The sequence below is a fragment of the Sturnira hondurensis genome, unplaced genomic scaffold (assembly GCF_014824575.4).
Source record: "Sturnira hondurensis isolate 20B ecotype Veracruz unplaced genomic scaffold, ASM1482457v3 Scaffold0011880, whole genome shotgun sequence".
In the NCBI taxonomy this organism is placed as follows: domain Eukaryota; kingdom Metazoa; phylum Chordata; class Mammalia; order Chiroptera; family Phyllostomidae; genus Sturnira; species Sturnira hondurensis.
Genome location: NW_028084511.1, coordinates 1,355,371 through 1,383,267, shown reverse-complemented (window position 1 = coordinate 1,383,267; position 27,897 = coordinate 1,355,371). Strand labels below are relative to the sequence as shown.

General features: G+C 58.0%; 1 protein-coding gene and 1 pseudogene across 2 annotated transcripts; one reads left to right on the top strand and one right to left on the bottom strand.

Moving 5' to 3' along the window:
• The first annotated feature begins 967 nt into the window (after positions 1 to 967).
• Positions 968 to 26,139, top strand: VWCE (von Willebrand factor C and EGF domains). 2 transcript variants are annotated; one of them, XM_037060514.1, is made up of 20 exons: positions 968 to 1,434; positions 3,984 to 4,078; positions 4,200 to 4,289; positions 4,613 to 4,741; positions 6,869 to 6,985; positions 8,842 to 8,958; positions 9,820 to 9,948; positions 10,606 to 11,048; positions 11,123 to 11,216; positions 12,442 to 12,524; positions 13,794 to 13,881; positions 15,328 to 15,413; positions 16,653 to 16,770; positions 17,268 to 17,333; positions 18,739 to 18,831; positions 19,708 to 19,790; positions 20,877 to 20,967; positions 21,051 to 21,133; positions 21,505 to 21,595; positions 25,191 to 26,139. In XM_037060514.1, the coding sequence occupies exons 1-20, from the start codon at positions 1,325 to 1,327 to the stop codon at positions 25,775 to 25,777; spliced, it is 2,793 nt and encodes a 930-aa protein (XP_036916409.1). In that variant the 5' UTR covers positions 968 to 1,324; the 3' UTR covers positions 25,778 to 26,139. The 2 variants fall into 2 exon arrangements, with proteins under 2 accessions (XP_036916409.1, XP_036916408.1); XM_037060513.1 differs by having other exon boundaries at positions 17,268 to 17,353; positions 18,735 to 18,831.
• On the bottom strand, positions 23,527 to 23,631 carry LOC118996944 (uncharacterized; annotated as a pseudogene).
• Positions 26,140 to 27,897: the final 1,758 nt, after the last annotated feature.

The window sequence follows — 27,897 nt, the reverse complement described above, 5'->3', positions numbered from 1 at the left end:
GCATCAGGGGTTGTCCCAAGAGCCAAGCAGGAGTAGGACGTGTTAATGAACGTGGTGTCGGAAAGGAAGAAAGCAAGAGTTCAGGCTACCGTCCGCAGAGCGTGTTCATTTGTGCCCACGGATGTTGAGGACCTCAGTGACAGGCTGGGGTAGCCAGTGGGTGGGCATCTGCAGAGGCAAGAATGGGGCGGGGGGGGGGGTGTCGGTTATTTGGGTGGGAAGTAAAGGCGCTTCCTAACAAAGGCAGTTACTCAAAACTCGGTTGGTGTCCCTTTTGACAGGTAGTAGGGTCCTTATCCCCGGAAGTGTTTAAGCAAACCTNCCAGTGGGTGGGCATCTGCAGAGGCAAGAATGGGGCCGGGGTGGGGGGGTGTCGGTTATTTGGGTGGGAAGTAAAGGCGCTTCCTAACAAAGGCAGTTACTCAAAACTCGGTTGGTGTCCCTTTTGACAGGTAGTAGGGTCCTTATCCCCGGAAGTGTTTAAGCAAACCTTGACTAACTGGGTCCGGATGGCTAGGGCAGATTCCCGCACACAGCAGATGGCAGAATTTCAGCTTTCTGGTCATCTTTTGGGCTTTCTCCCAGCGGGATGATCCTACCCAGCCACACCACCTGCTCCTGCCCAGCGCTCTCTGACTGGCCTGGGGCAGCTGCCGGAGGCGGCAAAGAGGAGGCTGTGGGTTCAACACCTAGTTCCCCCTGACCAGGGAGCAGATGGACCCTCTGACTCACTCGCCCAGCTTTAGGGTGTAGACTGCCCAGCAGTAAAAGGACCCAGAGTCCTTTTCCACAGGGCACAGATTTCCACACTTCCCACCTTCGGACGACACAGGCCTCTTCGGCTCCACTGAGACCGGCAATGCCTGGGATGCGCAGCCTCCAGCGCCAGCCTTGTTCCCGAAGTCTCTTCCCTTCCCGGGCCTCAGTCTGACGCCCACAGCCCTTCTCAGGAAGCCGACTCCCAAAACCCGGGCAGGGGGTGGGGGCCAAGGGCTAAACCCCGCCCCCAGGGGTCCCTGATCTTTGACCCCTCCTGGGGCTCCGAGCCTTCTACCCTGGAGGCCACCAGCAGGCGGGAGTCCCTGCCTTTTGTGTGTTTCCCTCCGAGGTGCCAGAGACCCCCCAGCCTTGCGCAGCGTCCCCTCGCGGGCCCCCAGCCCCTCCTCTTGGCGTCCCCAGCCCCCCTGCTCGGCTCTGCGTGCCAGCTCGGGGCTCGCTGGTTCGCTCCCCGCGGCGCCAGGAGGAGGGGCGAGGGCCGGTAGCCCCCTCCCCCGTGCGCAGCGCCGGAGCCCAGCCGAGCCGGGGGGACGCACCGCTGCAGGTCATGTGGGCCAGACTGTTCCTCCCGGCTGCCTGTGTTGCGCTCCTGCTGCCGGGGGCCCTAGCCCGCGGCTACACTGGCAGGAAGCCGCCTGGGCACTTCGCAACAGAGAGGTAAGGACCCGAGACCCTCTCCTGCCCTGCCGCGGGGCGCTGTCGGTGTGGAGCGGGGAGGCACGGAGGGGCGCTCGGTGCCTCTTGCAACTGCAAAAAGGGGCTCCCCTCTGGGGCTCTGTCCGCACGGGCGCATCCCGGGGGGACGGACAAAGAGACTGCGGCATGTGCCTCTGGACGGATGCATCTTCTGTGCCCCTGTCCGGGGCTGTCCTGGCTGGGACGTCGAGGGAAGAACAGAGACCCAGGCGCTGGATGAGCCCATCTGAGTCCGTTCTGCAGCGTAGACCTGGGGCGAGGGGAGCTCGGGATGTGCCACCTGGTGTCCAGATTGGCTGGCTTCGCTTGAGGACGTGCTGGTGCCTCTGCCTCGGCAGGGGCTGGCTCCCCGCGGCTCCGGCCGCTCCTGGGAGGGGGCTTTCCCTGTGCTCACGCCCTGCGCACGCTGTGGACCTTGGAACCACCAGTGTCTCTCCAGGTTATGTTTCGGTTTCCGCCTATGTGCGAGGGCGAGAGAGGGCGGGGGGTGGGGTGTTTGCCCCTTTGCTCTTTCCCAACGGATGCCGCCTTCCCCTCGGGTCTCCCGGCTGCCGCGGGCGGAGCACGTGTGTGCGTGATGCTCCAAGCGAGGGAATGCGGAGTCAGCAGGCGCCCTGGCCCTCTGCCACTGCCCGGGGAGAGAGGGGCGCACAGGGGGTGGTCCCGCCGCTCGCACGTGCGTTCCACCACCGACGCCAGTTCTTACTCAGATCCAGCAAGCTCTGCGCATTTCAGAGCATTGCTGCCACCTGTCTCCCCGCCACGGCCCAGGCTCCTGGGCATTCCAACATCTGCCACTTTGGTGGCATCTCCCTCCCTTTCAGAGCTGGGTCTGAGGAGCTGCCGGCTCCTCCTTCCTAGGCGGCTGACAAAATACTCCAGCAAGGGCAGTGGATGAGACATCGCTGTCAGGTGTCCCCCCAGGGCCCCCTCTTTTTCTGGGATGACTTCAGAGAGTAAACAGGCTCTCTGGGGCTCCAGGGACTCCTTTCTGCAGTGGTTTCTGTGCTGCCCTGTGCCCCGAGCTTCCCTCTCAGACTGCATGTCACACTTGGCACTGATTCTTCTCCCCAAGGGCAGGGTGGGTCTGTCTTGTCCACCCAAGTCCTCAGCCCCGACCCTCAGACTGTTCCCATCACCCTCCAAACAGGTGGAGCACAGGTGGGAGGGTGTTCTGGGCTCTCTTCTGCCCTGTGGGCCACCCCCCCCCCAGCCAGTCACAAAGCACTGGTTGTAGGGATGCCGTCCGCTTCCCTCCAGGCCCGTCCACTGTCCCCTGCCCCCACCCTGTGCTCCCTCTGCCCCCTGTCCTCCTGCACTCACACCAGCCACCCCCACGCCTCATCCCCACCTCAGCCTTCCAGGAAACCTGACCCTACTCTGGGCTCCGTAGCCAGTCCTGTTGTGACACGTGTCACAGTATGCTGTTATCACCTGGTTCTTCGGCTGCCCTGCTGCCCAGTGCCCCTGAAGGTGGGGAAAAGACTTGCTCAGTGGCTGTTGGCTGTGCTGCTGGCCCTCACCCAGCTTCTGGTTCCCTTTCACTCCTCTGGGCAGCTCGCCGGTGTCCCCACCCCCACCCCAGAGGGGTAACCTGGGGAACAACATCTGTCTAGCCCCGCTGGGGCTGCCCTTCCTCTTCTCTTCTGCTGGCTTCCCTTCTCAACCTTTCCCTCAACCACCAAGTACTGAGCACCTACTGTGTGCTAGGTACTGCTCCTGGTGCGGAGGTGAAGAAAAAGATGAAGCCCTGTCCTCCAGGAATCATGGGGGAGACAGATAATGAACAAATCAACACGTTAAGCCCTAGCTGGTGTGGCTCAGTGGATTGAGCTTGGGCTTGTGAATCAGAGGGTCACGGGTGGATTCCCATTCTCGGGCACCTGCCTGGGTTGCAGGTCATGCCCCCAGTGGTGCCCTTGGGGTGCATGCACGAGGCCACCACACATTGATGTTTCTATCCCTCTCTCCTTCCCTTCTCCTTTCTCTAAAAATAAATAAAATCTTTTTAAAAAGTCGACAAGTTAATAAGTATTGTATTGTCCTGGGAAGTGAGTGTCATGGAAAGAATGAAACAAAGTCAGAGTCGACAGGAAGGGCCTCTGAGAAGACGGCATGAGCAAGGAGATCTGGGTGAAAGGAGGGAACGACCCAGTATGTGTCCGAGGAGGGACCTTCCTGAGAGGGCACTGGAGGTGCAAAGGCCCTGCGGTAGCTCGCCCTGGGCTCTTCATCCACTGCAGCTTTTCCCCCTCAGCGCCGAAGCCCCTCAGAGGGCCCCTCCTGGCTACTCTGCTCCGTGCTCCTGCGGCAGTGAGCTGTAGGACACTGGTGCCTTTGTCTGTGTCCTCCAGGACTGGCTGTCAGGGTCATTTTTCTTTGGAAACTTCCCACTGCCTCTCCTGAGGGTCTCAAGAACTGTCTGTTGACGGACGGACTGGCTGGGTTGGGAGGCTCCCCCTCCTCTGCAGACACATCTGAGGTGGAAAGCGCTCTCTCCTCTCTTGCAGACGCCGGCTGGGCCCCCACGTCTGCCTCTCAGGGTTCGGGAGTGGCTGCTGCCCTGGCTGGGCGCCCTCCGTGGGCAGTGGGCACTGCACCCTTCGTAAGTGCCTGTCCCTGGGCCCCAAACACCCTCCCCAGCTAGGTGATCATTCCCTGGGACTGGCCTGAGGGGCAGACTGGAGGCCCCAGCCTCCCCCGCTCACCTGCGTTTCTCCTCTCAGCCCTCTGCTCCTTTGGCTGCGGGGGTGGCATCTGCATCGCGCCCAATGTCTGCTCCTGCCAGGATGGAGAGCAAGGGGCCACCTGCCCAGGTAACTGGGGGCGGGCAGCGGCTCATGGGAGGAACTGTGTTCACGCTGAGATCACGTGCCAGACACTGGGCTCACATATCATCCGCACACCGCCCTGTTAGAATAGCAGGCATTCTTAGCCCCACTGTGTAGGTGAGGACATTGAGGCACAGAAGTCAGTGGCTGACCCAGGATTACGTGGCTAGTGAGTGGCAGAGCTGGACTGAGACTCAGGCCTGTTTGCCTCCTGAGGCACCCTCCCAACAAAACTCAGGAGCGCCTGTGGGGTGGGGGCAGCTGGGACCGAGGCCATGTGCCGCTCACGTGCGTGGTGCCCGTTTCAGAAGGCCACGGACCCTGCGGAGAGTATGGCTGCGACCTCACCTGTAACCATGGCGGCTGTCAGGAGGTGGCCCGCGTGTGCCCTGTGGGCTTCTCGATGACAGAGACAGCCGTTGGCATCCGGTGTACCGGTGAGAGACCTGGGAGCAGTGGAGGAGGGGCGGGCAGCAATTATGTCCCCTCCCCGCCTGCCACGGTGGCCTCCAGAGCTGAGCTGGGATGAGCTTTGCTCTTTGAGAGTGGGCAGGGAGGCAGGTGAGCCAAAGGGATAGGACCCTCCTGCTATTTCCCAAATATTTACACCACTCCTGTTACGGGTGGGAACTGAGCTGGGGGCGGGGACCGTAAGCGTGTATTACACACAGACAGAATGGGACCAGAACTGGCGTGTGCAAGGTGGGACTGGAGGAGGCTGGGACACAGAAGTCCCCCTGGGGAGAGTGACATCAGAAAGAGGAGAGAAGCGAACCCCCAGAACTGTTGTATTTGTTCACGATTTTGAAATGTTCCCGCTGGCAGTCAGTTCCCTTCCCCAGAGGCGGCCACTCGGACCAGTTTCTTGCTTATCTTTCCAGGGAGGGGAAAGTCTCTTTCTGAGGTTTGATTTGGTAAAAATCATGTTTCTTCCCCTGAACACAGACGTGAAAGGTGACTCATTTTGGAACATTTGGAAAGTATTGTAAAGGAAGGGAATTCGGGGGAAAATAGACCCGCCGGTCCCAGAGGCCCCTGCCCAGAGATATTTATTACAAGGATGAGATTCCTCCCACCCTTGTTCCTGGGTGTGTATGTGTTTGTAATCCTGTGTCTACAATTGTGTGTGCTACACATGCACATTTGTGTGTTTTATAAAATGGGCATCACGTCTTGTCTGTAGTTTTCGTTCATTATGTTTCCCGCTGAACTTTACCCTGGGAGCACGAAATAGTCTGCCCAACGTAGTTTTTCGCAGCTGCATGTGTGGCTGCTGTGAGCGCCCAGCGCTGCTACCCGTCACCGAGCTTGTCTGCTGTGTTTTGCCGCTGTCAATAATGCCGCAATAAAGGGCTTCTTGGCAGCATCTCTGGCTGTTCCCAGAAAAGCTGGTGGCTTGGAGCGTCTCCCGAGAGAGGCTTGCTGCTGGGGCTCCTTGCCCCACCGTCCCCTTCAGGAAGGATGAGGCCATTCATTTTCCCCTGCATGTCTTTCATGGGGGGTAGTTTCTGCCCACACTTCTTGCTGCAGAGGCAAACTGGGCCGAGGAAAAGGCAGAGAATCGTGTTGGAGCAAGAGCAGGGTGGGGGCACTGGCCACAGCCTGAGGCAGTAGGATGGGGTTAGCCAGGGTGGGCTTCTTAGGAGCGGTGGGCGTGCTCCTGAGGAGCCCAGAGTGCGGATGGAGGTGTCCTGAGGGGCCGGGGCCGGAGGGTGGGAGACCCAGGTGCAGACCCGATTGGGCAGAGCTGCTCCTGTGGGTCTTCCAGAGCCGCCGTGGTTCCCGGATGAGGAAGGGGTGCCACAGGGGTGCAGAGGTCTGTTTTCCAGCCCCCTCGCCCCTCAGAACCTCCCCAAAGCACTTCTTGTATCCAGTCACCCCACCCTGGGCAGAAGCTCTGCGGGGTCCTTGGTGCTTCCCAGCCAAGCCTTCACCCAGCTCTCCAGCCCTGCCTCCCGAGGCCCCAGTCCAGCCGGGCTGGACCCCACGTCTTCCCTGTGGTCTCAGGACGTCCTCAGACTCCCTCCCCTGACGGCCCCTCACCCTGGAGCCTCCAGGTCCTCTGAGCCCACTCCTCCTCCAGCACTCTCCCGCTGTGCACGGCAGGGCGTTCCCTGGTGGGGCCCATATCACCCGGCCATGCGGCTCGTGGGCGTGTGTCGTGGCTCCTCCGGTATCAGACTGTAACCATCTGGAGAGTCAGCATTGTATCTCAGTCCCATTTGTGTCCCCACTGTCTCCCCGCCGTTCCTGCTTGCACAGGCGGCACTCTAAACATTTATGGGGCTTTACTCAGCCTTCCTGCCCATTCCCTCTGCCCTGGTGCGGTTGCCCTGTGGGTGGGATATAGCATCCTTTTGGTCATCGGTCTGCATAGGTCAAAGAGGAGGGGCCTGGCCCCTCGGCCTCTTTCTGGGGCCCCTGACGCTCCTGGTGCCTGGTCTTCCTTCCCGTAGTGGGGTGGGGCAGGCGGGTGTGGACACGGGGTCCGTGTGGGGTGTTTTCTCCCTGCACCCCAACCATGTTGACAGTGGGCTGTGCAAGGGCATCTTCTCTCTTCCCAGATGTTGATGAATGTCTGAGCTCCTCCTGTGAGGGCCAGTGCGTGAACACGGAAGGGGGGTTTGTGTGCGAGTGCGGGCCGGGCATGCAGCTGTCTGCCGACCGCCACAGCTGCCAAGGTGAGCGGCTCGGGTCGGGTGGGTGATGGTGACGCTGTCACCGCTGCTGCTGGGCTCTGATGTGGACCCTGTGGTCCTACAGGCCCCGCTGGGCCAGGCTCTGGAGACCCAGGGCCAGTTGGGAGGAATATGACCCTCCAGCTGCCTCAGTCTGGTGGGGAGGAAAGCAACGAGGTTGGGCCCATCAGTGCTGTGGGACCCAGAGAAGAGAAGACATCTCTTTTCCTAAAGGAGCAGGGTGAGAGCGAGTTTTAAAAATAATTACTCATTCTTTTAAGATGGCTTTTCTCTATAGAATTAGGGAAGGAAACACTGGTAAACGAGGCAGTGAAGGTGAAAGTTCCCCCTTGATACTGCAGTAGTATTTTCTGCGTGTTTGACATTTTCATCAGTTGTAACAAAGGTTTTACAAGTTGCTAGCTCCAAGCCCTCTCTTCCACTTCTGCGCTCCACTCTCCCTAGAGAGATAACTAAGTTATGTCTTAAGACATAACTCTGATGTCTTAGCTCAAGCTCCTATAACAAAATACCAACAACTTACCAAGAACATATCATAGTTCTGGAGGCTGGAAGTTTAAGTTCAAGGTGCCGGTCTGTTGAGTTCCTGGTGAGCGCCCTCTTCCTAGTTTACAGATAGCAGAGAGAGTGAGCAAGATCCCTGGTGTCTCTTCTTCTAAGGGCACCGATCCCATCGTGAGGCCTGCCCTCCAGACCTCATTGAAACCTGGTTACCTCCCAAAGGCCCACCTCCTAACCCTGTCCCATGGGAAGTTATGGCTTCAACACAGGAATCCGGGGCACACGATTCACCATGGCACCCGAGTGCCTGGCTGCCTCTCCCCAGCACGTGCACGCGCACACAGAAATGACAGTAAGAGGCGAGCAGCTCACTGTCCCGAACTGCTGTGTCTGGGCACCGTGCTAAGCATTACACACGCATTTTCTTGTTCCACCCTCAGAATTCTCCTGTGAAGTTGGTACTGTTTATTTCCATTTTCCTTAGAGGAACACTGGGGCCTAAAGAAATTAAATGACTTGCCCAAGATCCTGGCAGAGCTGGGACTGGAACCCAGTCCTTCCTCTGCGTGCCTTTCCCCCCTCGACAGTCTGTCTTGAAGGTCTCTCCTTGGGGTCGACAGACCTGCGTTGTTCTTTTAACTGCTGCCTGGTAGTCTGCAGTGCAAATGTGCCACAGTTTACTAACTCTTCTCTTAACCAGTGAACATGGAGGTTATTTCCATTTTTTCACAATTCCAAATCCCAGCATAGGGGAGCGTTGACAGAGGAGGTGCTGTAGAAGTGGAGTTTTGAGGTATGAGTAGGAGTTTTCCAGCCAGACAAGATAGAAAGGTAGTCTGAGCAAACCGGAGACCATGGATGAAGGGGAGGCCTCCAGAGTGTGGTGCGCTTGGGACATAGCAAGAATTTGAGCCAGAGCAAATGCGAGGAGACGAAAAGGCAGCCCTGGGTTTGTGAACTGGGGGGCTGCATTAGTCCTCGTGGGAGCCACGGAGGGCGGGTGGCCCAATCACAGGTGCCTGTTGGCTGGGACATGCCTCAGGCTTTGTAGAGGGTATTTCAGGGAGAGGCAGGACAATGCAGGAGGTTGTCACTCTTCTCCAGACTGTAGACAGAGGTGGCCAGGCTAGGGGGTGGCAGTGGAAGTGGAGAGAAGGCTGGTCCAGCGAGCACTTAGGAGTTGATCCACTGCATGTGGGCAGTGAGAAAGAGAGGGGTTAAGATGGCCCCCCACACCCCTTCGAGGGACAGGGGGTGGCAATGAGAGACATGGGGGGAGCACGTATTTCCACAACTCCATGGATGAAAGAGCTCCGGCCTTGTCGGTTCCCTCCCAGACACGGACGAGTGCCTTGGGACCCCCTGTCAGCAGAGGTGTAAAAACAGCATCGGCAGCTACCGGTGTTCCTGTAGGACCGGCTTCCACCTGCACGGCAACCGGCACTCCTGTGTAGGTAAGGTCGGGGGGACCTGCTTGTCTTCACACTTGGGCTGCCAGCCTGGAAGATGGACAGGTCCAAGCCCAGGGACAGGGCAAGGTCGGCAGTCTTGACTGCCCGGTCCCCTGGAGCCCGTAGGTGCTTGAAGCCTCTGCTCAGTCTGCCTTTGGCTGGGGAGGGCGGGGCTCCGCATGGAAGACCCCGCTTGGACTCCTCCTGGCCACGTGCCACTTTCATCCTGTTGTGTTTCTCTTCCGCCCCTCCTCCCAGATACACCCCAGGATTCCTTTCTGCTCACCCATTTTCTTGGCTGCCTTTGCTCCCCTGGGTAAATAAAGCACGTTATGTCTTCCTTAGTGCCTCAGGTTTAGAAGGAGACCCCTGTTTTCTCAGCCCATTAGCTGAAATTTCCAGCAAGGGACTGGCATGTTTGTCTTGCACTTGGCTCGTGAGTTGAAGGTGGGGTCCCATGGGCCTGAAAAAAGGCCTTGTTCTAGCAGAGTGCGGTGTTTGTCCTGAAGCCGACCCTGAGCAGCACAGTGGTTTTTGAGACTCTTTTTTTCCCAGAAGGGGCCAGAGCACGGACCCCCGACAGGTGGGATGGTGGAAGGCTCGGAGATAGGATTCCCAGCGGGCTCATCCCCGCCAGCACTTAATCATTGCTGCGTGATGCTGGGGGTGAGTCGCTGGTGCGCCCACAGAGTGCCTCCTGATGGGGGAGCCTTCCAGGGGGACTAGCGTAGATTTCAGCGCCACTGCCAGACGTCTGAGTCACGTCCACACCCTGGGGCAGGGAGACTCCCCTAGCCATTTGGTCTAAGGGATGATGGAAGAAAGGCTCGGTAGCCCCGACAAGACAGCGAGGCTCTCCTGCAGATGTTAACGAATGTCGGAGACCGCAGGAGAGGCGAGTCTGCCACCATTCCTGCCACAACACCGTGGGCAGCTTCCTGTGCACGTGCAGGCCTGGCTTCAGGCTGCGAGCTGACCGCGTGTCCTGTGAAGGTGAGCAGCCAGCCCCGCCTCCCAGCTCCCGGCCCCGCCCTCAGCCCCGCCCTCCCAGAGCTGGACCCTCTTCTGCCTCCGCCCACTCTTGTTTTCATTCCTCTTATTTCTACTTTCTTCCGTCCTCCTTCCATTTCTTTATCCATTCTTTCTCCCGTATCACTTCATTGTTTCCCTAGCCCTTCTGCTTTCCTCCAAATGGTAAAAGGGGAAAACATGAGCACGTGACATAGGAGCCCCAGTAACCTGGGCTCCCAGGGGCAGACACTCTCGGACAGTGGTGTCAGATCACTCTGCCGTACTTTACCAGTGTGCCTGTAGATAGAGGTATAACATTATACAAAAACTGGAGGTGGGCCTTCTAGTCCATGGCAAGTTCTTCCAGGCCTCAGCATCCCATCCCAGGAAGCCACCCATGGGTGGGGGGCAGGAACACCGTCCCGCTGGTCCCCTTGGCCTGCTCTTCTGGGACTTTTCCCTCAGTCCTTCTGTGTGATTGTGTCCACAGCCCCAGTACTTCAGAGGTGAGCTGGTGGTATTAGACTCGTTATGTTGATGAAGAAAGTGGCCCAGAGACCTTCGCTGACTCTGGTGGTGGAGCTGAGTTCAGGCGCCCAGTCTCACCTCCCTCAAGATGCCCCTGTGCTTCTGTTTCAGCTTTCCCGAAAGCCGTGCTGGCCCCATCCGCCATCCTGCAGCCCCTGCAGCACCCGCCCAAGATGCTGCTGCTGCTCCCAGAGGCCGGCCGGCCTGCCCTCTCCCCCGGACACAGCCCTCCTTCCGGGGCTCCTGGGCCTCCAGCCGGAGTCAGGACCACCTGCCTGCCATCTCCCACCCCTGCACTACCAACAGCTTCCCCTTCTGCCCCAACGAGGTTGATGTCCACCCTGATGGCCACCCTAGTGCCTAGTGTCCACCTGTTGGGGACGCTCGGACCTCCCTCACAACTCCAAGACAAGGTGGTGGTTACCCCTTCCTTGCCCAGGGGCCCCACGGCCCCACAGCCGGCACCAGGGCCCTCTGCCTGCTGGCACCTAGGAGCCACATATGAGTCGGGGAGCCACTGGACAGAGCCTGGGTGTTCCCAGTGCTGGTGCGAGGTGGGTGTGAGGGTCCTCGGGGCTGCCCTGGTCTGGTGCTGGGGCTTTGTGGTGATGGGAACATCTGCTTCCAGGATGGGGAGGTGACCTGTGAAAAGGTGACATGCGAAGCTGCTTGTTCCCACCCCATCCCCTCTGGAGACGAGGAGTGCTGCCCGTCGTGCGCAGGTGGGAGCTGGTCCCGGGGCGACGGCTGTGAGTGCCCACGGGGTCCCTCCTCTTCCCTTCCCCAGCCTTTCTGCAGCTGAAAGTCTCTTCTCCAACTTTCTCATACCTTAGAATCACCTGAAGGGGGACCCCTGGGCCCCACCCCCAGAGCTTCTCATTCAGCAGGTGTGGGGAGCGCCAGGACTTGGCATTTCTAACAAGGTCCCAGGTGATTCTGGGGGCTGCTGGTCCGGGGACCACAGTTTGAGAACCACTGGTCTGGGCTGTGATCTCTCTCGGGCAACTTTTCATCTCCTGGGGGTCCCTTCTGAGCTTCTCTCACTCATTCATTCATTCATTCCGTGAGTTTCTGCGTTTCCACTCTGCAGTCCCCTGGTCTTGCCCCGTCCTGTAGCCGGAGGAGCAAGCACTTGCAAATTCTTCCCCTTTCCTGATTTCCTCCCACAATCTGCCTACAGTCTTTCGTTTGCTTCCCATTGCTGTTAGGATAAAGACCCCAAATCTTAGCAAGTCCTTCGACAGAGCTCCTCAAAACCCTGCGCACCCGTTTCCCTGCGGTTAGAATGCAGACTCTCGCTCGGTGGAGCAGGGGAGGGGCCCGAGCATCTGCATTGCTATGGTGATACGATGCCGCAGTTGCTGCACTTGGAGCAGCAATGAAAAGCCTTCCTGCGAGTGAGAATAAAAGGCACCTACTGACTTGCTCAGTGATAGTCGTGACCTTTTACTGTGTCTCTACTTCATCCTGAGCCCTAAAGGCGAAGTGCTGGGCACTTCACGTCTGAGGTTGTGGGTTCTTCTAGGTCCCCCACAAGGCACTTGGCGGCATCTCCATTTTACAGTAAAGACAGCTGAATCTCAGAGAGTTTGAGTGACATGTCCAAGGCCCCTCGGGTGACCAAACGGGCAGGCCAGGTATTGAACCCAGGGCTGTCTGGCTGCCTTTCCTGCCTAACCGGAATAAAAGGCCACACTCTCCGCACAGCTGTGGTTTTGTCAGGCATGCACAGAACCCCCAGGGGCATCCTGTGGGGGCGCCCCCCGGTGGTTCTCCAGGGGTCTCAGGGCCACGCAGTTCTGGGTACCTGGATCTGCCGCTCCGGGGGCGTCCCGGCCAGTGAGAGAGGGTTCCAGGCACATTATGCTTGGAAAAGGAATGGGGCCGCAGGCTCCTTCTGCTTTGAAGAGGTCTGATGCCTCCTCCACTCCTGTTTGTCTTCCCAAGGCTGTTTTCACAGTGGCGTCATCAGAGCCGAAGGGGCCGTGTTTTCTCCTCCCACGGAGAACTGCACCATCTGTGTCTGCCTGGTGAGCATCACAGGATTCCTGAAGCCTTGAAACCCCACGGGTGTTTTCTTAACCTTTGGGGGTTTTAGAGGAAGGGGGGAAGACAGGGTATAAGAGGAGGGCTGGCTGAATGCAGGGAGAGTTCCCAGGTTGTAGATTTTTGGTCAGAACCTGTCGGATCTAAAAGCCAGGGGGTTGGGGGGGGAACGTGAAACCTGTAGGTCTGTGGAACCAGGGAGGTTTCTGCTGAGCAGAGAAGAGCCAGCAGGCAAACAGGGTCCATCTGTCTAGGAAGGGGAGGGGATGAAAGTCCCTTGGAAACTTCCCACTGGGGAGGCTGTTTTTCTCTCCAGGCCAAACATTTGCCAGCACAGGGGAGGTATCCACGTTTGGTAGGGAGAAGGCTCATTACTGGGCTCCGTTGGTGACGAGTGTTTTGCTCTAGGCATATTCACTCCTCCAAGAATACCAATGAAGCACCTACTGTGTGCCAGACACTGCCAGATGCAGTCACACAGATTTGATTATGAGCATGCAGTGTGTGCCAGGCACGGGCCTTGGTGCTTGTCACCTGATGCCTCCCCTGAGGCTCCTGCCAGCTCTTCAAGGTCAGCTTTGTCGTCCCTATTCTATAGATGAAAAGACTGGGGCTGGGACGAAGCAGAGGTGGGATTTGAACTGAGGTCCGTCTGCATCCAAAGCCTGGAGTTTGTCCACCAACCCTCACTGCCCCTCTCTGACCATCTTTAGAAGCAGCCCCGGGTCTGACAGTGATGACCGAAGCTTCGGTGTGAGATCAGTGGGGTGGGACATGTAGGCAGATACCACACCCACTGCCGAGCTCTTCCTGGGTGTCACACCCACAGTGGCCAAGCACTTTTGTGGGTGATCTCCTCCCACATAAGCCTCGGCATCCCCTGGTAGGTGGGCAGACCGAGGCTCAGAGAGGTGACGCACTTTGCCGAAAGTCACTCGGCTCGTTAGTGGAGGGGCAGACCCTGGCGAGGGGTGTCGTTTCCACCGGGAAGCAGCCTGCTCTGGAAACGGAGATGTTCTAACCACCCCATAATAAGCTGCAGACACTGGGTCCCCGCAGACTGTCCTTGCTGTGACCATGGTGGCATTTAAAGGTGTGGGAAGGCTTTCTCAGGCTTTCTTTAGGAGGCTTCTGTGTTGGACAGGAAACCCAAGCTGTGGTGGGAGATGGGTGGGGCGGGAGCTGGCTCTGGATGGGCCTGAAGAGTGCTGGGTCCTCCCCGCCCCGCCCACCCTGGTCTCTCACCTCCTCAGGCTGGGAATGTGTCCTGCATCTCCCCCGAGTGTCCTCCCGGCCCGTGTCAGACCTCCCCAAAGTCCGACTGCTGTACTTGTGTTCCAGGTGAGAATTTAGCGCTTTTTTTAAAAAAAGGTTTTATTTTCTTTTATAGAGAGAGGGGAAGGGAGGGAGAAAGAGAGGGAAAGAAACACCCATGCCTAAGAGAAACATTGGTCGGCTGCCTCTCGCACGCCCCCAACTGGGGACCTGGCCCGCAACCCAGGCACATACGCCCTGACTGGGAATCGAACCGGAGACCCTTCGGCCTGCAGGCCCTCACTCAACCTGCTGAGCCACACCAGCCAGGGTGAAGTTAGTCTTTTTGTATGTTCTGGGGAGGGGTGTCTTTTTGAGTGGAGGAGAGAGGAAGGAGATTGATGTCTGCTTTAGGCCCTCAGGTCAAGTGATACATTTCAAAGTGCCTATTTTAATTGAACTCCTACTATGTGTAGAGTGGTTTGGGTGCTGAACGGGGCTCACAGCCTGGCCTGCCTCTGCGCCTAGAGGCACCCTCAACATGGGCAGGAAGAGGATTGAGCCCACTCATGGCAGTGCTCTGTCTGGAGACAGAGAGGGGACCTCACCTCCCCCACCAGTGGGTTGGTCCTTTGTGAAAAATGTGGTTCTCTTGCCCAGGATGACCTCATCACAGTCACTGATATTCCCTGCCAGCTCTGTGTCATTGCCCTGCAGACACTTGCCAGACCTTGATCCCACTGAGTCTGGGTGTCACTGCCCTGAGGGAGTATTGTTCAGAACCCCATTTTATAGATGAGGAAACTGAGGCTCAGAGAGTCAAGTCGCTGCCCAAAGACACACGGCCAGTTAGTACAGGAGCAGAACTTGAACTCAAGTCTACCTGATTCCAAAGTTGGCACCCTTTTAAAATTTTTTTCTTAACTTTTTACTGTTGTATTATTTTTTAACTAAATCTTTTTTGAATAGGCACTATAACCCCTAGGAGGTGGGAACTGTTATCAACCCCACTGAACAGATGAGAAAACTAAGGCTCAGTGAGCTTCAGTGTCCCGCCAGAAGTCACTCCCTGGTGGGTTGGATCAGTGGGATTTGAACTCAGGGCAGTCTGACGAGTGCCAGGTGGGCCCGGACAGGTTTTAGGCTGTTTATTCCTGTGGGGGACCCTCAAAAGGGAGGCCCCCACTGAGCCTTCCCAGCCCCCCCTGGGTGGCACGGCTCCCCGAGCCGTCTCAGGTGTCTGGCACAGTCTTTTTCCATTTCTTCTTTCCTCCTCCTCTGGAGTTATTCTGGGCTTCCCTTGCCCTTTTGGTTAAGGACCTTATTTTACACATGGTTCATCGTCTGTCAATGTTTAAGTAGTAGTGTATTTTTTGTCGGGGGTTTGGAGGGGGGAAGTGAGTGAGGTTTTCGGGCATGGGCTGTGCTGTGGGAGCATGGGAACTTCCCCAGGGCCCCCCACCTGTTTTCTCCCCTTTTTCTTTAGCCGCCGGCACCCAAACCTTGAGCTGCTTCTTCCTTTCCTCCCCACAGTGAGGTGCTATTTCCACGGCCGGTGGTATGCAGATGGGGCTGTGTTCAGTGGGGGTGGTGACGAGTGCACCACCTGTGTCTGCCAGGTAGGGGCTGACTTGGTGGGTGACAGGGAGGGTGCAGGGCACAGCACTTACCCAGGAGAAGAGGGCCTGCCATGCAGAAAGAGGGACTGAGACAGGAAGGGGACTAAAAGGACCTGCACTCACCAAGGCCTTCCACGGGCTCCTTGAAGTTCGCCCTTCAGCAGTGCTATTTGTAGAGCACCTACTGTGTGCCTAGAGCAACGCTGAGTGCTGGAGCTCCACAGCCTAGGTGGATGATGGACAGGTGACCAGAGCTCCTAGCCAGACTGCAGGTTTCGGGGGAGCCTTCTTGGAGGGAGGGACGCTAAGGCGAGACCTGAGGGGTGGCCAGTACTAAGCAAGTGAGGAGCTGAGGCTGGTGTGCCTGGGCAGGGGAGAGGGCGTGGCATGCAGCCCTCCTGGCTGGAGCACAGAACACACCCAACTAGAGGCAGGTAAGAGATGAGGCTTCAGGCAGGGGTTGGGATGGTGTTTGGGTTAGATTCCAGGAAGCAGGGCCTAGGGCGAGATTCCCGTGGAAGAAGATACTTTCCCAGGGAGTGCTGTGAGGTGGGGGCAGCAGGAGGGTCAGGGGAGGGAGCCCAGTGAAGACTGGGGCTCAGGCTGACAACCCCGGGCCTCTGGAGTGGGCGCTGCACGGCACAGACAGGCGTGTTGGGAGCCCAGGGAGCATTAGTCACTTGCGTGTGCTTCCTTGCTCCCCAGGGAGTCTGGGTGAGGGAACCGTCTGGCACCTGGAAGACATGGTCCTCATTGGCCGAGGGTAGTACTTAGCGGAAGGGGCCTGGGGTGCTGTGACGGACTCTGCCTCGGACTCCGCTGTGAAAGGCTTTGCCGGCCAGGCTGAGGGCTTTGGACTTGGCAGTGCTGCTGAAGGTTTTAGGTGGTGGAGTGATGTGATCAGATGGGTGCGTGAGAAGGTTCTCTGGCTGCAGAGCGAGAGCAGATTGGAGAGAGAGCAGAACGCGGGGAGCCAGAACAGAAGCTGCTTTGCAGGCGTGAAGGGAAGCGATGCTGGTGGCTGCAGGCAGGGCAGACAGGGCAGCCTCCACATGAGCAGCGGGCACATTCCCAGGACCCCCCAGCCTCACCCCAGCCCCCAGGGGAGGACTCACCCTTCCTCTCTCCCCTGCTCCCTGGAGATTTCTTTGTCGCTTTTAGGAGGGGGATGGCAGCCCTCCAATGGCCCAGGGCTGGGGAACTGCCCTCACGGGCCCATGCCCTTTGGCTTTCTTCCAGAATGGGGAAGTGGAATGTTCCTTCACACCGTGTCCAGAGCTGGACTGCCCCCGTGAGGAGTGGTGGCTGGGCCCTGGACAGTGTTGCTTCACCTGCCGGGAGCCCACGCCCAGGACAGGTGAGGGTCCCCAGTGCCGTGTCCCAGGGCTGCGCCCAACACAGGCCCTTGAGGAGGGAGGCTGGGCTGTACCCCTTGCACTGTTAGAATGAGTCTGAGTGTGTCGGTTTGCATGTGTGTGTATCTACCTGTGTGTCTGTGTGAGTGTGTGTTTGTGTGTCAGTGTGTGTTTGCATATTTGTGCATGTGTCTGTATATCTGTGTGTGCGAGTTGCTTCTCTGTGTTTGTGGGTGCATATGGAAGCACACGTTTGTGTGACTGCCTTGTGTACACCAGGTGCAGGTTTGGAGGGCACACTCACCAAGTGAGGGAGCCGGCAGGCAGCCGAGGGCGGCCCCCGGAGTGAGTGTGCACCCTCGGAGCTGTCTCCATGGCGTGAGGGAGTGGAGGTGTCTGTCCTTGCTGGGCAGAGTCGCAGGTCCCGCGGGCACTCAGGACCCTCCTCAGTCGGTCCCTGTGCCCAGCCATCCTGTCTCCCTCGCTGTTCCCCGCCCAGGCTGCTCTCTGGACGACAATGGGGCCGAGTTCCCGGTGGGACAGATCTGGTCTCCTGGCGACCCCTGTGAGCTATGCGTCTGCCAGGTGAATGACAACCTGCGCGCCTTCAGCTGCTTACCTGCTGCTCCCGCCTCGGCTGAGCAGACCCCTTGGCCCGGCCCCGGTGCTCTGATCCGGGGCGCCCTGCCCCTCCGGACGCTGGGCCACCCAGCCCTGCCCTCAGTCTGGTTTCCACGCTGTCAGGCTCCATTTAAACAGAAAAGGTTGGGACCCAGCATCTCTGTCCTCAGTGGACTGTGCGGGGTAATGGGGCGTGGCTCTCTGCCTTGAGAGCGGTGTGTGCCGCACTGTGCATGGGACGGCGGAGTCCTCATAGCAGGTTCCCCTGGGCACAGATAAGTGAGGGGCTGGGGCAGCCAGTTGTTCAGGCCTTTTCTGTGAACTCGCGGTGTTCTCACCATTAACCCGAGTCTCGTGACCTCATCTCATCGGAAGTGGGTAGGGGCCAGGTGCTTGAGTTTTAGAGTCAGATGGATGGAAATGCCAACACAGCTGCTTACCAGGAAGCGCAGTTTTTTAGCTCATTGTTTAAGTGCATGTTGGCTTTTTTTTTCTACGTTAAAAGAGTTCAGATTCTCCTAGACCTTTGCGTCTCAAAGCGAGGTCCCTGTGCCCTTGGTGTCGTGGGCGTCACTTGGAGCCTGGCGAACATGCAGAGTCTTGGGGCTGCCTGGACCTGCTGCGCAGAAGCAGCGCTTTACCCCTGCGTGCTGGGGTGGGGAGGGGTTCATCAGCGTGTGGGAAGCGCGACCTTCCAGGCCTTTGAGGTGCCGTTTGTGAATCAGCCTCAGACCCTTCCAGACCTGGGAGACGGCTCATTGGAATCAGAGTTGGGAGGGCAGTGCGGCTGCTGCCGTCTTTCTCCGTCGTGACTGATCTGGGCACTCGGGTTGTGAGAAAGTAACGCAGAATGTTCATAAACATTCAGACTCTGAGGGATAGAGAGAAAGATTACATGGCACCTTTGTCTTCTGAAATAGGCATTTCAGGTGGAGTGCAAAAATAGGGTTGTATTACACTCCGTGGCGTGGGGTGAGCCAGGGTTCCAGCACCAAGAGTGGAATTTGGGGTGGGGGCAGGGGTGTGACGGCACAGCCCTGGCTGCTGTGGCGGGGACGGGGGGCGGGGGGGGAAGGACAGGAAGCTGAGGAGACTGAACCCCAGTCCGCACATTCCCTCTCTTTGGATACGGGCATCTTTGGAAGGTTCACACCTCCTCCTCAAGTGGCTGGTCCCCGTTGAGGGAGACCTGCCACCTCCCACTGCACCGGGGCGCCCTTTAGGGCAAGCCTTGGCCAATTTCCAGCATCGCCGCTGTTTGGGGTGGGGCTGGGAGGGTGGAGTGGGGCATGGAGATAGAGACCGGTGCTGCAGGTGGGATCTTGGTGAAGTTCCTCTTCTTCAGGCAGATGGTTCCGTGAGCTGCCAGAGGACAGACTGCGTGGACTCCTGCCCGCACCCAATTCGGATCCCTGGACAGTGCTGCCCGGACTGTTCGGCAGGTGAACTCCCTGTGGGGGCTGCGGAGCACCCCTCCCCGCCCTCGCCTTCGGGCTCCCCATCCCGGGCCCCTCCGTGCAACGCACCGCACGGGTTTCATCTCGGGTAATCCTCACAACCACTCCCCGGGGCAGCCCATCTCACAGATGAGGAAACTGAGGCTCAGAGACGTAGAGACTGGGCCTGTGGTAGGGGCTGTCTAGTGCCGGAGGTAGATATGAAGATGTGCAGAGCTTACAGCTTAGGGTGGGGTGAGGCTTTTCTAGTCCCTTTGTGATGTAATAGCTACATCTATATGTAACATCTCCGTGATACATGTTTCTATCTAATATATTATACATATATTTGCCTTTAAAATATTTCCCTACCGTCTCATCACTGTTTGTTTACTTACTAGTACGTGGTGAATGCCGTCGAGGAGGCCCCGTCTAGATGGGTCTCTGTGGGCATCAGGAGACAGGGGGGAGCAGTGTGCAGGAATGAGTGCTCTGGAGGGTGGGGTTTGGCTGAGTGGGGAGGAGCGGAGAGGGTGTCTGTGGTGCCAGGCTCCCGGGTTGACTCTTCTAGGCCCGCTGTCCTGACCCGCCTGGTGAGGGGAGAGGAGGAGACGCTTCATCCTGGGCGTGGGGGAGCGGGGAGGTGGGAGGACCCTGCGGTGAAGACACACTGACCCCTCTGCTGAGTCTAGCGGGAAACGTCAGCGCCCCGTCTGGACCCGTGTTCTGTCCCTCCCCAACCTCGGGGGCAACTGGCCCAGGAGGCACTTGGCCTGACCTTCACTCCCCCGTCAGCCTGGGGCCCTGACCCTGGCTGGCCCCTAACCAACCCGCCCCGGCCCCCGCCCCACTGGCGCTCACCGAGTGCTCTCTCTCTCTCAGGCTGCACCTACACAGGCAGAATCTTCCTCAACAACCAGACCTTTCCGTCTGTGCTGGACCCGTGTCTGAGCTGCATCTGCCTGGTACGGCCACCCAGACCTGACCCCTGTCTGCGGAAACTCCCCGGGGACTGCCACCAACTCCTGAACCCTGGAGGCAAAGTCCTGAGACCTCCAAGAGAAAGGTCACTTCTGGGTCCTGGTGACAGTCAGCGCCCTCCAGCCCTGCCCAGGGCGAGTCTTTACCCAGGGCCGGGGGACCATTTTTCATTCTCTGCCCTGGCGAAGTCCTCTGCTTCTGGTGACCAGGGAGGGTCTTGGGGGCCAGTCCTTAGCGTGTGAGAGGGTGCTGGTGAGGGACTCCAGCCCACACCCTCTACTCACACCTCAGGTTCTTAGCCGGGGCCAGCCCTGCTCTCAGCCCTTCATCTGCATGGGCTCAGTCAGTCCTCAGGAGCGTCCTAGGAGGCAGGCAGCGCCATCTTCTCCATCTGCTAGGTGGGAAACCGAGGCTTAAGACCCCACAGCCCGTGAACTGCGGTGCTGGGAATCAAACCCTCACCCTCGGAACCTGGGCTCCAGGAAGCTCACTTCTGCCCCACCCACACGGCCCCTCAGTCCGAAAAAGCACCTTTGGTAGTCGAGTCAGTTAGTGTTTGGGGACTGGAGCAAAAACCCTGATTGCTTGTCCTGCTGAAACGTTCCCTGTGGGTGGAGCGTCCTCGCTGGCGTGCCTGCGGAGGGTGAGGCGCAGCGTGAAAAGGGACGCTCTGCGGAAAGACCGAGAATCTCAGGTGAACGTCTTGGGCCTCCGAGTGTCCCCGCTCATTCACAGCCATGAGCTCTGGGCAGCTTTGGCTCCTGGGTCCTTCTTTCTCCTGGGGTTTGGTGCGCCCCTTGCTTGGGTGCGCACATGGCTTTGTTCAACAGGTGCTTGTGGACAGATGAGGTCTGTGGACAAGGCCAGGCCCTTGACTTTGTGGGCTTGTGTCTTAGCAGGAAGACAGACTCTGACTGAGTGAATGACCCCCCTCCCCTGCCCCCGCCATGGACCACTCCCCCGACCTTGGTGGTGCGGATAGGCACTCTGTGGCTAAGCGACCTGTCCTTTCCGAGGGTCCCATCAGCCCCCCGGAACGAAGGGCCTTGTGCACTTTCTGTGTCCTGCAGCTGGGCTCAGTGGCCTGCTCGCCCGTGGACTGCCCCATCACCTGCACGTATCCCTTCCACCCCGACGGGGAGTGCTGCCCCGTGTGCCGAGGTGAGTGGGACCCGCCACCCCATGTTCGAGGCTCCTGGGTGGGCCTTGGCTCTCACGGGCCGCTGTCTCCTCTGCCCCCGCAGACTGCAACTACGAGGGAAGGAAGGTGGTGAACGGCCAGGTGTTCACCTTGGATGATGAGCCCTGCACCCAGTGCACATGCCAGGTGAGCTGGGCCTGGGACCTGGGAGCTGCCTGGCCAGGGGCTGCTTCTTGCCTTTTGTCCCTTTGCAAACCTCCGAGCCCCCTTAGCCCATGTAAGCCCGTCTTCCTCCTGCCTTTCTTCAACTTTCTTCAGTTTCAATCACCTGCCAGAATACCTTTGGGTATGACTGTGTCCTCCCTCTTTGCGGTCTCCTTAAGGCCACCCTGCTGCCTTTGGCCTCACCTGCTGTGCAGGTGAGGCCCAGGCACGGCAGCCCCTGTCCTCGGGTCTTCCCGTGGGTCCCTCTGCTGGTGCCAGAGGCCTTTGGGGGTGCTGCTCTGGGTGGGTAAGGGGCTCTGGGCATCCTCATGTGTGCCCTTCTGCTTCTCCAGCTGGGAGAGGTGAGCTGTGAGAAGGTCCCCTGCCAGCAGGCCTGCGCAGACCCCTCCGTATTCCCTGGGCACTGCTGCCCGTCCTGCCCAGGTAAGCAGGCCTCTGGGTCCCGGCGTTCCTCCACCGCCTTGTCCCACTTTGCTCTTTCTCCTAGAAACACAGGCCTGGCCAAGCCCCGGGTGTGAGACACCCGGGCTCAGAGAGGGAACGTGGCTTGCTCAAGGCCACACATGACCCTCATCCGTGCTCCTTGTGCCACCCCGTGACATGCCGTGTGACAGGTTGGCTTCTTTACAGTGCCTCTTTCTTCTCCGTTATCCCTTTCCTTAATCCCTTCCTCCACTTTCCTCCTTTTTGAAAAGTCAGAATTCAGGGACTGAACCCGCGTTGCAGAAGTGTCTTCGCTAACAGGTGTTGAGCACTCACGTGTCAGGGGACATCGCAGGTCTGACTCTATCTCCTTTTCACAGCGGCCCGTGGAGACAGGTGCTGATGTCATCCCTGTTTTCCAGGGGAGGAAGCTGAGGCACAGAGAGGCGGAGCGACGTGCTCAGGGTCACACAGCTGAGTGGCGGCAGAGCCAAGATTTGAGCCCGGAGTCGATGCTTTTAGCTCCTGCGCTGTCCTGGCTGCTGAGCATTATTCCCGCCTGTTTGTCTGTCTCTATTATTGATATTTATCTGTGTCCACTCCTTCCGGAGGAAGAGACAGCGCCCAGATGACCTGCTAGAACACATAGCTTTGGAGTATTGATGTGGCCCTGAGCTGGTCATCCGAAAAGCTCCCAAATGTTCTGGTTTACATACGTACCTGGCACACCTGCTGCCTTTTGGTTGACATTTGGTGGTTTCTCGCTTTCTTTTTTATTCTAACCATAATGGACCTCTGGTGAAAAATCTTTGGTCAGACAGCTTTTTTTAAAAAAAGATTTTATTTATTTCTTTTTAGAGAGAGGGGAAGGGAGGGAGAAAGAGAGGGAGAGAAACATCAATGTGAGAGAGAAACACAATCAGTTGCCTCTTGCACACCCCCAACCAGGGACCTGGCCTGCAACCCAGGCGTGTGCCCCAACGAGGAATTGAACTGGAGGCCTTTCGGTTCACAGGCCAGCACTCCATCCCCAAGGATAGACAGACAAAAGCTGAGGCCAGACAACTTTTTTTTTTAAATTTTTTGAGTTGCATGTGGACATGTGGTCAATAGATGGAGTACCAGGGTCCCAGGCATCCGCGTGGTTTGGTAGCTGGCACAACGTGACCCCAGCACACAGCCCCGTGGGGTCCTGGGGAAAGAGGAAACTTACTGCAAGGTGGCTGGTTCCCCAACTCGATCCTGAATGCATGCAGTCAGTGTTTGCAATTTAACATATCCATAAAGCACTTTCAGTGTGGCTCTTTTACGCTTTTTAAACTTCTGAGAAGACAGTGAATTCTCCCATTGATTTTGGCCTGGATCTCCTTGTGCATAAAATAGCTTTTAATACCTTTGGGCTTTTGAAGAGGACGTTCTGTAGTAGGGTAGCTGGCTCTTCAAGTCTGCGGGTGACGAGCTGCTGTCAGGAGTTGGGGGGCCGGAGACCGCTGGAGTCCGTGCAGCCCACCTCGGCAACCGCCGAGAGATTTATAGCTCCTTCTTCAGTTTAACCACTGCCAACTGCCCTGCCAGCTGACAGGTGTTATTCCCCATGCTGCCTAGAGACCAGTTGTTAGCAAAGGTGCTGGGCAGGGCACGGAGCGTTTTACCTGTATCGTCTCACTTGAATGCTACTGGGAATGTTGGAGAGGGGCTGTTACTCTTATCTCCGTCTTCAGGTAGGGAAATAGGGGCTGAGAGCATCTAAGGGTCTGTTTTAAAACTGTCAGTGCTGGCTGGTGTCAGACTCGGGGCCCGGCCTCTCGGACCCCTGCTCCTTCACACTCTGCTCTCCTCCCTCCAGATGGGGAAAGCGAGGCCCGAAGAAGGGAGGCACGGAGCCAGCTGCTCTGAGGCACAAGGCCTCAGTTTGTTCTCCATAGGACTTTTTCTCATGAGAACTCCTTTTAAGGGCAAACCACTTTGTATCCAATGAGCAATAATCGCGCCTCGGATAAACCTCATTGGCTACGATCCTGCCACTGCGCAAAGCTAAACCAAACCACTTTTTATTGAACTAGAATACGAGTTGTGGGTTTTTTGGTTGTCAAAAGAAACCCCCCCCCCCCCAAAAAAAAACCAAACTCAGCTTGCTTGAGGAGTAGTTCACAGGCCATATGATTCATACGGTCCAAGCGCACAGTCAGTGACTTTGGGTGTATTCACAGAGTTGTGTGACTGTCCTTTGACGATTTTCAAACTGTCATGCATCCAGGTTTGTTTTTTTAAAGATTTTATTTATTTTTAGAATAAGGGGAAGGGACAGAGGAACAGGGAGAGAAACAGTTATGTGGGAGAGAAACATCCATGGGCTGCTTCTTGCACGCCCCCTACTGGGCACCTGGCCCGCAACCCAGGCATGTGCCCTGAACTGGGAATCAAACCAGCGACCTTTCAGTTCACAGGCCAGCGCCCAACCCACTGAGCCACACCAGCCAGGGTCGTCCAGTTTTTTAATGTGTTTAACAACATCCCTCTCTTCTGTGATCATGCCCTCCTAACATTTTCTTCGTTTGCTTCCTCACTCTGTATGTACTTTCTGCCTCCCTCTTCCTTCCTTTACTTGTCCCCTCCCCCTGACCCTCCTGGGTATTAAGCCCTCATGATGTTTTATTTGAGCAGTGTTAGGTCCCCAGCAAAACTGAGTGGATGGCACGGGAAGCTTCCATACACCCTGTGTCTCCGCGGTCAACGCCCCGCAGCGGATGGTACCTTTGTTGCCATTGGTGACCCTTACGTGGACACAGGATTGTCACTCAAAGTTCGCAGTTTGCATCTGGGTTTGGGCTGAGATGTCCCATGTGCTGCGTTAGCCAGCCCTGTGTGATCAGCAGCTTACAGATGGGGACGCAGAGGCTCAGGGGAGTTACGTGCCTCACACAGCGTCACAGAGCCAGCTCCTGGAAAAGCCACTCTGGTGCACTGCCTCCTTCTATTGACGTTTTTTAAAAGATTTTATTTATTTGGAGAGGGAGGGGAAGGGAGGGAGAAAGAGAGGGAGAGAAACATCAATGTGTGGTTGCTTCTTANTGCTGCGTTAGCCAGTCCTGTGTGATCGGCAGCTTACAGATGGGGACGCAGAGGCTCAGGGGAGTTACGTGCCTCACACAGCGTCACAGAGCCAGCTCCTGGAAAAGCCACTCTGGTGCACTGCCTCCTTCTATTGACGTTTTTTAAAAGATTTTATTTATTTGGAGAGGGAGGGGAAGGGAGGGAGAAAGAGAGGGAGAGAAACATCAATGTGTGGTTGCTTCTTACGTGCCTCCTGCTAGAGACCTGGCTTGCAACTCAGACATGTGCCCTGACTGGGAATCGAACCAGAGACCCTTTGGTTTTTAGGCCAGGGCTTAATCCACTGAGCCACACCAGGCAGGGCCCATTCATGGCTTTTTTGGTGTCTCCTACATCAAGACAGGCACCCGCTGGCCCTCACCAGGTGTTTGAGGACCAAGAGAGGACAGAGCTTGGGCATCTGTCCCCATGCAGCTTGTCTCAAAGCAGCCTCAGCTTTCGGGAGAACCACAGGCTTCTTGTTTCCCCCACCTGTCTCTAGATTCCTTGGAAGAAAGGCGGGGACTCGACCCTTCCGGCGAAGTGGAGTTCAGCAATGTGGCTCGGAGTCCCCGCAGAGACCCCGAAGCCCCCGTCAACTGCAGCTCCTGCCCAGGGCCCCCAGCAGCCCTGCCTCAGAGGCCAGCACTCCGTTTCCTCCAGCTCCTCTTAGGAACGAACGTGTCTGACGTGCAGACCTTCCCCAGGAGCCCTTCAGGAGCCCCGGCCTCACCCTCGCCCCCTGCGGGGCCGTCCCTGGGGCCTTCCATCGCGCCAGGAGCCTCCACTCTACCTCCAGCCTCTCCCGGTGCTCCTGGACCACCTCCTGTTACTCCAGAGCCTTTGACCATGGCCTCCGGGGCCCACACGGCGGCCAGGCAGCCTTCTCTGCCCGCATCCACCCTGACTGATGCCTCAGCCGGTTCCACGACAGACCCTAGCCCCTCAGAGACCCCCACCGCCCTCCTTGGGCCTCGAAGACTCTCCCCCACCACCTCCAGACTCTCTGCGGCCCTTGTGGCTACCACCAGCCCCGGCCCCCAACAGCCCACAAGGGGGACCTCACGCAAAGAGGAGCCTGCTGGGTGAGGCGGCCTCCATTTCAGGGCCATGCCCAGGAGATGCCAGACCGAGGAAGCTGCCAGTGGCCCTGGGAGTGTGCAGGAGTGCTGTGGGGGCCAGCGAGGTTCACTCCTGCAGGGCTGCTGGGGCCATGGCAGACCTCAGGGCTGACATCGCCTTGCTCCCAGGAAGCATTTGGAATGTGCTGCGGGGATCAGAAGACACCTCCCCCAGGGGCAGAATCGTCCCTGGAAGGCCCATCCTCTTTCAAGGAAGGCTGGGCTGCCTCCACTGGAGGCGGAGGGTTGGTGGTGAGGGCCTGAGACTCCACTGGGACTGTGCCGCCAGCCAGCGTTACTGTCCTCGCCCGAGGTTTCCCGATTAAAGGCTGTCTCAGTCTCCCCCAGGCTGCCCTGCTCACTCATTCACTTCTCATTGGAAAGGTGGGAAAACTCCACCCCAATCCCCATCCCACCTGGGAGAAAAGCCTGCCCCAGACTGGGGCTGTGTTGGGGAGGTGTCTGGTGTAAGCCCCTGGTGGCCTTTGGTGCTGGGAGACTTCTGAAACGAGAAGGAAAAAGATGGATGGAGAGGCCTTTGCAGGTCGGGCTCCCTGGGCGGGAAGGGAGCAGCAGGCAGCTGGTCCTTGTCCTCAACACCTGTGGGGCGGGCGAGAGGGAGAGGTCGGCTGCCCTGAGTCTCCAGGCCTCAGCCAGCCCCTTGGGGAGCTCTGAGGCCAGATGCCTCATTCTTCAGAGTTGTCCCGAGGCAAGGCCAAGGGACAGCTCCGTGTGCCCATGCTCACCAGTAATTCCATCTGGGCTGCCCCAGGAAAGCGGCGTGACCTTGGGCGAGGCAGCTCCCTTCAGCTGAGGCAGTTGCCTGTGAGGGTGGGCGGCTGAGAGCTGTCAGCCAGCAGCCCTCCCAGCAGCTGGGGGACTAAGCCCGCCAGTGTGAAGTGGGGAGGGGGGGTCGGGGCGGTGCAGCCTATTTTCCATGACAGGTGGAAAGAGGACAGTGCTGTCATTTATGGGGCACGTCAGGTGGAGATGGAAGACAGAACTATGATGATGTCACCCTGTCACCCACCTGCTGCCACTGAAGCCCGAGGGGGCTGCAGAGTGAAGTGCCGAGAGATGCAGAGGGCTCAGACATGAAGGGTGGGATTTCATTTAAGGGCGAGAGCTGGGTGCCCCGACCAGCTCCGAGCCCTGCTCAGTCTCGATTGGCCGAGGGACCTCGGGGCTTGGCGCCTGGGTCTGTGTGGTGGGACCCTGACCCTCCCTCATGGCGTTGCCTCCTCGTGATGCTGTGCGGCCACCTGGCTTCCTGAGGCCACCTGGGATCTAATTTCAGGACAGACGTGCAGGACACGGGTTGCTTCAGCTGCTGCCCCCACGTGGCTGCTTCTTGAACAAGCTGGCCGTCCACGTGGTGGTGGCTGAGAGTCAGGGCCAACTGTCCCATCATTACCCTCTGTTTAACAAAGGATGCAACTCAAATGTTAATACCAGTCTCCCCTCACCCCCTGCCCCCAAACTCAAGGAAATGATGTTATTTCAAATGTTAAAAAAAAAAGCACAGCCCCCCCCCCCAAAAAAAACGCATGGGAGAGGGGCAAGAGGACAGCTGCACACATTTCCCCCAAGTTGGTCCAAGCACAAAACCAGGCTTATCTGGACCCTGCCTCACCCCCACCCCCCACCTTACAGCTGGGACCACAGAGGCTCAGAGAGGTTGGGAGAGCAGCCCGTGGCTGCACAGGGTATGAAGGCTGAGCTGGGAGGGCAGCCCTGTTCCCACGCCCAGTCTGGGCTTTGTCCCTTCACATCCTATGTGGTTAGATTCTCCCGTGGGAATTTAAGAGAGACCGTGGATGGCCACCGTGGATGGCCACCTTGGATGAGAAGGCACCGTGATCACCTTATCGGAGTTTGGGCTCCCCCAAGGGCAGCCCCAGAGGTCAGTATTTGGGCATGTGTGAATCCCTGGCCCTGGGAAGTGATCCCCGGAAGCAGGTGAAGAAGGGGGAAGGGAGATGGGGAAGGGAAGAAAACCAGTCAAGATGCATGAAAGAGGGGTTATGGGTAATTGCTACCCAGTCCTTCTGCAGACCCTCTGGGATTTCAGGGAGCACGTGCCTCAGG